This window comes from Rhinatrema bivittatum, chromosome 12 (assembly GCF_901001135.1).
Source record: "Rhinatrema bivittatum chromosome 12, aRhiBiv1.1, whole genome shotgun sequence".
NCBI classification, from domain to species: Eukaryota; Metazoa; Chordata; class Amphibia; order Gymnophiona; family Rhinatrematidae; genus Rhinatrema; species Rhinatrema bivittatum.
Window position 1 is genome coordinate 3,138,182 of NC_042626.1, and position 10,488 is coordinate 3,148,669.

At 49.8% G+C, this 10,488-nt stretch overlaps 1 protein-coding gene across 1 annotated transcript; it reads right to left on the reverse strand.

Moving 5' to 3' along the window:
• Positions 1-924: 924 nt before the first annotated feature.
• ETNK2 (ethanolamine kinase 2) lies at positions 925-10,145 on the reverse strand. The gene is made up of 8 exons (XM_029573909.1): positions 9,956-10,145; positions 4,686-4,945; positions 4,463-4,606; positions 4,163-4,305; positions 3,668-3,751; positions 3,429-3,589; positions 2,960-3,033; positions 925-2,117 (listed from the first exon to the last, which is right to left on the reverse strand). Exons 1-8 carry the CDS (start codon positions 10,136-10,138, stop codon positions 1,973-1,975), a joined length of 1,194 nt encoding a protein of 397 aa, XP_029429769.1. The 5' UTR covers positions 10,139-10,145; the 3' UTR covers positions 925-1,972.
• Between the last annotated feature and the right edge of the window lie 343 nt (positions 10,146-10,488).

The window sequence follows — 10,488 nt, forward strand, 5'->3', positions numbered from 1 at the left end:
GCTGTTGGGCCGAAAACCGGACGCTCAATTTTGCCGGCGTCCGATTTCCAAGCCCGTGGCTGTCAGCGGGCTTGAGAACCGACGCCGGCAAAATTGAGCGTCGGCTGTCAAACCCGCTGACAGCCGCCGCTCCAGGTCAAAAGGATGCGCTAGGGACGCGCTAGTGTCCCTAGCGCCTCCTTTTCCCCGTTTCTACCACGCCACCTAATTTGAATACTGCATCGCGCGCACCGGGAGAGCGGGCGTTCGTCCGCTCTCCCGCGGACTTTACTGAATCTGCCTGTTATTTACTTATTTAGCCATTTTATATCCCATGGTTCCAAACCACATGATGAACATATAATACATCCACAGGTACGATGACTTAATGAGGTCAAACAAATAAAGGAGTGTTGAAGAGAAAATGATCAGACACTGGGGAACTGACAAGGTCGGACTTAAGAAAAGACTGAGGTTTCTTATCACATTATGAGCCATAAAATGTACCTGCAGGTCACCTTCTGATCGCCCATTAACCCCCCCACCACCCCTGCACCTGCCCCTTCCTTTTATCACTGGAAAGCCTTTTATGGTTCACTTAGGGCAGCTGCACTGCTCTGTATTTCCTGTTAATGTCACCCTATTCTGTCCTAAAGAATAGAGCATTAGGTCTAGAAAGCAAGGCAAAACATATATTGTTAGTGCAATACAAAGGTCTCATCTGATTTGTTAATCTTTATTTCTCTGCATTCAAGTGGACTAATGCAGCAGCCAAACTACTGTATAAAATGCAGAGTAATGCATTTAGGATGGAAAAACCCAAGGGAAAGGGGCAGCTTTGGAGGTGAAAGAGCGGGATCTGGGGGTGATTGTATCTGATGATCTTAAGGTGGCCAAACAGCTGGATAAAGTGAGGGTAAAAGCCAGAAAGATGCTTGGGTGCACAGGGAGAGGAAGGGTCAGCAGAAAAGGGAGGGGACACTGCCCCTGTACAGGTCCCTGGTGAGACCTCACTGGGAATACTGAGTACAATTCTGGAGACCCCACCTTCAAAAGGATAGAAACAGGACGGAGCCGGTCCAGAGGGAGGTCACTAAAATGGTCAGTGGTCTTTGTTCTAAAGCATATGGGGAAGGACTTAAAGATCTAAACATGTACTCCCTAGAGGAAAGGAGAGATAGGGGAGATATGATAGAGACCTTCCATGCACAGGAGCTGAGCCTCTTTCAATGGAAAGGAGGATCTAGAACGAGGATAAAAGGAGGTAGCTCAGGAGTAACCTTAGGCAATATTTCTTTCCAGAGAGGGTGGTGGGTGCATGAAACGGCCTCCCAGTGGCGGTGGTGGAGACAAGGACAGGATCTGAATTCCAGAAAGCACAGGTTAAACCCAGAGGATCTCTGAGAGAGATTGTAGAGCTGCGCAGCGGGTTTGGATGAGCAGATTAGATAGGCTGTATGGTCTTTTTCTTCCATCATGTTTCTCTGTTGCTACAATCTCTCCTTAAATTCAGCTGCCTGACTTATCTTTTGCCAAACTCACTACCCCCCTATACCTCCTCTTTTCAAGTCATGACATTGGCTGCTTATCTGTTTCCTCATACAGTCCAAGGTCCTCTTACACACCTACAAGAGCAATCGCTCTTATCTCTCCACACACCCCTCCTCCCCAGCTTGGTCCTCATTCTTATCTGTGCCCTTCTCTTCTTCCTCAGCTCCCCACTCCCTGCTTTTAGGCTTGGAAGAGTCTTTCTGAGTTGATGTTCATGGCTGCTCTTTGGCCTTATGCAAAACCCTGGCTGCGTTTGGATCTTAAGCCCCGATTATCCTGTTCACAGTCTTATTGATTTTAACCATTTCCTTAATAAATGACGTTCCCCGGGCTGTCTGCCTTGATTAGCTTCTAAGCTCTTGTCTCCTGTCTTCTTTGCACAGTGCTGGGTAGGTGGAGTAGTGCTCCAGACGTAGTGCTGTTCCCAGCCCAGGATATCAGCTCAGGCATCCTTTCCCAGCTCAATGTGGGAGGGGGGAGGAAGGAGCATCTCGGGAAGCTGCTGGCAGAGAGGCTGAGTTTCAGAAGCCAGCGCCAGCACCTTTGGTTTCATCTGGAAATACTGTTTAAACCTTACAGCTGCGTACCTGGGAAAGAGAGAGGGAGAGGGAGAGGGGGTGAGAAACAGGCTGCAGGCGCTGGCACAGCACAGAGCTGGTTGGTTTGTTTCCTATGGGAGTCCAGCCTTGTCCCAGGCAATGGCACCAGGAAGCTTTCTTTTTTAGCAGTTTGGGGAGGGGAGAAAGGAGTTTCTCTGGTTTCATGCTGCTTCTCTCTAACCCGTGCTGAGAGGCGCAGAGCCCAGCTCTCCAGGCCTGGAGAGCAGAGGCAAAGCTCGGCCCCTGCATTTTCCAGGGGAGGTGCACGTGTGGGCAGGAGGCTGCCTTTGAATACATTTCATCAAGCGACTCCACTCCTTGCTTTTACCCACTTAGATAAAATGTCCCTGACTTCACTTAGACCAGCTCCAGACTTTACACCTTTCCCTTGAACCCTCCCAAGCATGCATTGGGCTTGACGAGACAGCAGGGATGTCTCTTATGGATACACCTTGCAGTGCTCTCTAAATGCTGATAATGAAACGGAGCGAGACCTGTTTAAGTGAAGTGAATGCATTGAGGAAGAGCTAAGGCCGCTCCCCTGGCATGGAAACGTTTAGAGAATCGTTTAAAGCTGGCCTAGCCTGGAATAGAGACACAAAAAGGCAGCAGTAATGCCATTCGTCTTATGTGTAATACAAAGGCTGAAAGTGGGTTTCCCATTCCAGGTCCTTCCTCGTTCTGGCATCTCGTCAGGACTGCTGCAACCGTAGTGCGGTTCTGGGTGGGAGGGGGCCAGATCTCTGCAGGTGAGGAGATCTTAAAACTGCTCTGGATTTCCAGTCCCATATCCCCCAAGAAATGCAGAAGCCTTCCAAGGATTCACTTACCTGGTGAAATTAAAGTGGATTTTTGAATATTTAGCTTGAATCAAAGCCCAGAATCCCCAGAAGAAGTGTGCAGCCTGTAGGGGGGGAAAGAGCAGGAAGCTGAGAATAAGTCTTTCCTGGGATGTGAAATAATCTTTTCCTGTTGCACCATGCAGCCAAAAGCCAGCTCGAGCCATGTTAGGCCATGACCCACTGATGTACATTCATTAACCACATTCCTGGAATTATCTGGGGGCGAGAATGCCGAAGTATCTGTTCTTTGAGGGAAAGGTTGCTAGACAGTGCTCGATGCAGGTGACCCACGGAGAGGGTGCATGGGGCAGGGAGCACTATCAGCAGGGGACATATTCCAGTAGCAGATCTGAGGTGCAGATGCTAGAGCCAATGGAACAGGGCGAGAACTGGGATCCATTTCTGCACTGAGGAAGGGGGGAACCCCTTGGGTCCGGGAAGCAGATCCCACACTTACCAAGGCAAACAAGTTCACTTGGACGTAGAGCGCTGCTAGCTCTGAGTTAGTCACCTCGCCTCCCTCCTGTCTCAGCTGTTTGTAGGTCTGCAGGTAATACCGGAGCCACTGCAGCTGCAGCTCTGTGCTGGGGAACAGGCTATAGTCCACCTCACACACTCCTAGAAACAAGGCAATGGTGATAAGGGGCAATGGAGACCAGGAGAGGCAAGTAAGATGAGGAAGAAACCGTCACTCACCTGCAAACTCATTGAAGTGGCTCCCAATATCGAATGCTTGATAGTTATAATCCATAAACTCATAGTCTATGAACCGCACGTAGCCTGCAGGAGGCAGAGAGAGAGAGGTCAGAGGTCACCGCACTCGGCCGGAGCAGGGCCGCTCTCAGATGCACAGTTACAGAGCTGCCATTTCTTATGGGCTAATCCAGAGGGAGGGGAGGAATTATTATGAGATGATGCTGTACAACGGCATCCAGTTACCCATTTCCAGGAGGGAGGCCTTCTGGCCAGTCCTGGCTTTTTAATCTACATCCAGGTGCTTGGTGGGATTTGTAGTCCCCAATTCAACCCATTGAAATCAAACTGCAGGTACCAGAATGCATCAGGAAAACCTCCCTCCTGGAAGAGGGCAACTTGGCCAGTAGCCTGTGTCCTAATTGCCCCCTTACTTGACGTGCCCTTATGAGGCTTAGCCATGGCAGGTTCCCTCTGGAGGAAGCAGCTTCCACCAACCTTTCTTCTGGTTGTAAATCATATTCTTGCATAGAAGGTCATTGTGGCAAAGCACTACAGGAGAGTTGAGTCTGGACAGCTGCTCTTCCATCCAGGCTACTTCCTCTTCTAGCACCTGCAGATTTGGTACTTCCTGAGGGAGCCTGTAGAAAAGAGGAAATATCAGCTGACGCCCTTCCATGCCACCAGCCTCTGAGCTTGGGTCAGGCATGCACAGTGGGATCTGCTTCCCTCTTCCAGCCTCCAGGATCAGTGAGATATCTACTCTGGCCTCCAGGGCTACCCCACAGTGTCCCTTACCTGGGACTGTCCTCGTTCAGAGCTGAGTATTCACTTGCGATGCAACTCAAGTACTTGTGAAGCTTGTGCCAGAGGCTGGCTTTGGGGCGATGGCCATTGGGAGCAGGAATACTGTGGATTCGAGCCAATTCTTGTGCTATCAGCCTGCAGGAAGTGAGATGATAGAGTGTCAGTCCTGCCTTGGATGCCCTGTCCCTCGCCCTGCCCCTGCCCCTGTTCTCACCTGAAGATGTGTGACTCCCGGACGTGCTCAGGCCCCAGGGCCATGCCTTGTATGAACTCATAGCACAGGCCATTAGTAAAGGTGCAGTACAGTTTGGGGGCACACCCATGGGCCTGTAGCAGTAGGAAATTCTTCACCTCGCTCTCATGGTCTACGAACAGCTCGGTCTTGTTCCCATAGATGCGGATGAGCAATGCATCCTCCATCTGTTCATCCAGGTAACAAGCCAAGAGCTTATTGGTCATACCTTCAGAAAAGAGCTGCAAAACAGGGGTGAGGGAAGTTTGCAAACTGAGGAGAAGAAGATGCATCTTAACCCCCTCCCCCCACCACACACCTTCTCCAATGCAAGGGTTTCATGTCAAGTCCTCCACACACCTCACTGCTCCTTCCAGCACTTTCATGGGTTTTTCTACAGTGCTGCGTACATTGAGCAGTGCTACAGAAACGAATCGCACCGCTAGTACAGCACCTCTTATAGCATAAGAGACAACACTTACATTATACACATTTTTGGAAGTGGTGGAGGCACAGAAGGTCCTTAGCAATAGGGAAGTGAAGGTAAACCTGAAGATCCAGGAGAGTGTGCAGCAGGAGGGGAGCTTGGCCAGGGTCAGGGCTGGCTCTACAGCAAATGGCACCCTGCTGAAAATTGTCAGTGCTGTCTTCCCCTCCTTCCTATGCTCCCCCCCAGACATTCTCTCCCTTCTTCTCTTTGATGTTTTCTGCGCACAAAATATTGTGGATGCGTGTATAGGCTGGGCGCTGGTACTGGGACATAGCAGTGTTCTCTCTCTCACCCTGCATCCAGCCCTTCTCCTCCCCTCCAAGGGAATATTGTGGATGCGTGTATAGGCTGGGCGCTGGTACTGGGACATAGCAGTGTTCTCTCTCTCACCCTGCATCCAGCCCTTCTCCTCCCCTCCAAGGGAATATTGTGGATGCGTGTATAGGCTGGGCGCTGGTACTGGGACATAGCAGTGTTCTCTCTCTCACCCTGGATCCAGCCCTTCTCCTCCCCTCCAAGGGAATATTGTGGATGCGTGTATAGGCTGGGCGCTGGTACTGGGACATAGCAGTGTTCTCTCTCTCACCCTGCATCCAGCCCTTCTCCTCCCCTCCAAGGGAATATTGTGGATGCGTGTATAGGCTGGGCGCTGGTACTGGGACATAGCAGTGTTCTCTCTCTCACCCTGGATCCAGCCCTTCTCCTCCCCTCCAAGGGAATATTGTGGATGCGTGTATAGGCTGGGCGCTGGTACTGGGACATAGCAGTGTTCTCTCTCTCACCCTGCATCCAGCCCTTCTCCTCCCCTCCAAGGGAATATTGTGGATGCGTGTATAGGCTGGGCGCTGGTACTGGGACATCGCAGTGTTCTCTCTCTCACCCTGGATCCAGCCCTTCTCCTCCCCTCCAAGGGAATATTGTGGATGCGTGTATAGGCTGGGCGCTGGTACTGGGACATAGCAGTGTTCTCTCTCTCACCCTGCATCCAGCCCTTCTCCTCCCCTCCAAGGGAATATTGTGGATGCGTGTATAGGCTGGGCGCTGGTACTGGGACATAGCAGTGTTCTCTCTCTCACCCTGGATCCAGCCCTTCTCCTCCCCTCCAAGGGAATATTGTGGATGCGTGTATAGGCTGGGCGCTGGTACTGGGACATAGCAGTGTTCTCTCTCTCACCCTGGATCCAGCCCTTCTCCTCCCCTCCAAGGGAATATTGTGGATGCGTGTATAGGCTGGGCGCTGGTACTGGGACATAGCAGTGTTCTCTCTCTCACCCTGGATCCAGCCCTTCTCCTCCCCTCCAAGGGAATATTGTGGATGCGTGTATAGGCTGGGCGCTGGTATTGGGACATAGCAGTGTTCTCTCTCTCACCCTGCATCCAGCCCTTCTCCTCCCCTCCAAGGGAATATTGTGGATGCGTGTATAGGCTGGGCGCTGGTATTGGGACATAGCAGTGTTCTCTCTCTCACCCTGGATCCAGCCCTTCTCCTCCCCTCCAAGGGGAGATTGTGGATGCGTGTATAGGCTGGGCACTGGTACTGGGACATATCAGTGTTCTCTCTCTCACCCTGGATCCAGCCCTTCTCCTCCCCTCCAAGGGGAGATTGGCTTTGCAGTTTTTATCTGCCCTGATATTTTGTTTTGAACTCAACCTTGAGATTTAGTGACAGAAAGGTGAGAAATCAAATATAATAAATAAATAAATAAATGTGCATAAGAGACATTGTCGCAGTGCTTATTAACTGCTATTATACTGGGAGGGAGTCCAAGATTCAAACAACTTCTTGCCCTGATCATTTGTCCATGTGTTGCCAACATAATAAATAAAAGTGCATGGCCCAGAAAGAGCCTGAGTCTCAGGTTCTGGTGCTGATCTTACTCTCCCTGCCTGGTGGCAGGATCCTGCCCAGTTTCGGAGTGGTGGGAAATGGATTTTGCATGGTACAGGAGGAGATGCATTTCTGTGCACTGCATGCAGAGTCCAACTCCTTGGGGTCTCCAGTTCAGATTTTGTCCTCATATTTGTAGTCTGTGATCAGGGTCTCTGTATTTAGCGAGGGTCTGTCTCTGTTCTGCATTTGTGACTGAGATGAGGGATTCTGCTAGCCTGCAGTTTCTGTGTAGGAATCTGTAGCACTTCAGCTGGTTCTTTCATCCCAACAGGGGCTGCTCTGGGGTTCTAGGGTCCAGTGTAAGATTTGCAGTGCTGCCTTTTTGTAGGTGTGAGTCCTGGCCGTCAGTGCTGTTTAGGGATCCGCTTATGTGAGAAACAGGTGAAGCTCATCGGTTATGGGAGCCTTTGGGAGAGTGTAGAGGGTTTTTTTAATTGTTATTTTGGTATGTTTCTGATTTGTGTATGTGAAATTGTAAGCTGTCCAGAACAGATGTCTGGCAATTGGGTGGATAAGAAATTGCTGTAAATAAATAAAATATATAGTTTCATATAGTTTTTTGAATAAAAACTTCATAATGTTTTTCGTCTTTGTTTTTGAAATGGAATTCAGGTGGAAACGCCATTTTTTTGGCTTGCACACCCCGTCTGCTGTTTTGGTACAGCAGGATTCCTACCTGTGGTTTTTTTTAGGATTTTGTGTTGTGTCACAGAGTGTGTTGCTGTTAGCAGAGCTCCTGCGTTCTTTTCTTGTATGGTGAGTAGTATGATAAATGCGTCCGTCTACTCGGGATAGGAGATAGGACATTCAGCTAGCTTGGCAGCAGGCCACCCTAGGGTATATAAACATGATCCTTTAGCTGGAAGATTCCAGACATCTGTGATGAAGCATCAGATGGATGACAGTCCTGGGGGGGAGGGGCTTTCATTGATATCTTGCAAACATCTCAGAACGAGCTCCTTGTGAAAACAAGGGTAGGACTCAGGTAGATTGGCAAAGCTGCCTTTCCTGCTGACCGGATGACATGAACCAGAGTTTTGCTGTGACCCTTCCTCTGCAGACTTGATTCAGACTTCTTGTCTTGTTTGTCATGAGCTAGATTAGAACTCTGATCCTCTGGAGGACTGGGGCAGGATCCTGTGGTACAGCCCAGATTGACCCTGGCATTGACAGTGGTCTGATCGAGTGCATGGTAAAGAGGTCAGACCTTGCAGTCTGACCTTCTGCCCCTTTGCCATGTGATGAATGCAGCAGCTATAGATGCAAGTAACGCAGGCTCTTATCCCTTCCAGGCTGCTGACCTTTGCTTTACTCTCTCCAGTTAGTAAGTACGGTATGTGATGGGGTAAAACTGAGACTGAACAAAAAAGCCAATCAGGAAGTGTAAGTGCAGGGCCAAAACTGCCCTGCAGGCTCCCCCTCTCCCTGCTCCTGTTACATCCCCCTGCCTTCCCATATCATAACAAACAGGCTAATCCAGTCCTGGGCTTTACCCCTTTGCATGCAGGGAATTGTAGTTCTAACCTTCAGAGCTGTAATGGGGTAAAGCCAGGACTGGATTACTCATTCCTTGGGACATGGAGCCAGGTGGCAACGCTGCCATGCACTGCCCAGCCTTGGGGACACATTGCTGTGGTATAGGCTTCTAGCAGAGCTGAGCCTGGCTCCTAAGGAAAGCAGTAATTCTGGGGTACTCAACACTGGCACAAAAGAAGGACATGAACCCCGAACTTCTGGTCCCAGGTTCTTTGTTCACAGTGAGAACATAAGAATTGCCTTACTGGGTCAGAGCAAAGGTCCATCAAGCCTATGGGCAATCCAGGTCACAAAAACCTGGCAGGATTCCTAAGATCAATAGATTCCAACTCCACCTTAATAATGGTTTATGGACTTTTCTTCCAGGAACTTATCCAAACCTTTTTTAAACGCAGTTACACTAACAGCTTTCACCATATCTCTGGCAATTAATAACAGAGTTTAATTATGGGTTGAGTAAAAACAATATTTTCTCCTTTTTGTCTTAAGTGTATCACCAAGTAACTTTATTGTGTGTCCCCCTGGTCTTTGTACTTTTAGAAAGAGTAAAGAACCGATTAGCGTTTACTCGTTCCCTGTCACTCATTATTTTATAGACTTCTATCCTATCCCCCCTCAGCCGTCTCTTCTCCAAGCTGAGGAATCCTAACCTCTTCAGCCTTTCCTCATAGGGGAGCTGTTCCATCCCCTTTATCATCTTGGTCGCCCTTCTCTGTACCTTTTCTAATTCTGCTGTATCTTTCTTGAGCTGAGGTGACCAGAACTGCACACAATACTCAAGATGAGGTCTCACCATGCAGTGATACAGAGGCGTTAGGATATTCTCTGTTTTATTCTCCATTCCTTTCCTAATAATCCCGAGCATTTTATTTGCTTTCTTGGCTGCTGCTGCTGCTGCACATTGAGCAGAAGATTCCAACGCTGACACCTAAATCCTTTTCCTGAGTCCTAATGTGGAACCTTGCATTGTGTAACTATAAAAACCAGGACTGGAGTCAGCTGTGTGTTTAAACCCAAATCTTAAGGCAGAGCCCTGTCAGCAAAGCCCCCTGAAACTCTTAACTTCATTCCTTCCTACTGCATAAGAGAGCATCATGATGTCTATGGTACACAGGGCTCGCATCCCTTTCTACGGTATACAGGGGGTGTCATCGGGTCTGTATAGAGAGAGCTCACATCCCTTCCCACAGTATACAGGAATATCCTGGGGTCTGTGGGCACTTGGCTATGTGTGTGTGCACGCGTGTCACTGGTGCAGGTGTGTGCGAGGAGAGCATTGGGCACACATAGAGCATATACCCTGTGTACTTAGCAGATGACGCATGCTAAGGGTACCTTGGTCTGGATATGCTGGGGGTCCCAGTCTGGCCTGAGTTGCTGGATCAGCTGCAGAGCACCCGGAAGCATATTATCCTCATCCACTGTTATGTTGAGGCACTGCAGTGCAAGCCCCACGCCCGCCATGCACAGCTGTGAGTGGTCTGAAACCTGCTCCTCCATTGCCCTGCTCCTCTCCATGTGTCAGGTGCAGAGCAGCAGAGGGGCAATGCCTGGGCTCCACCCCTGGCTCTGCAGAGGAGGAGCTGGGGGAGGAAGGGAACCAGTGCCAGTGCACAGCTGCTGTGACACAAGAGAAGCGGAGGCGGCTGCAGGCAGAAGCATCTCCCACAGGAGGATCCTGACTGTGAAACCTCCAGTTCTAGCTTACACCCCCAGGGCTTCCCAAACCTGTCCCGTGTTTTCTGAATACCCGCAATGAATATGCAAGAGGTACATTTGCATGCACATTTATCTCATGAATATTCACTGTACATTACGTCACAGATGATTGAGAAGCCCTGCTTCCTCCCCTACCTGCCCCTTAACAC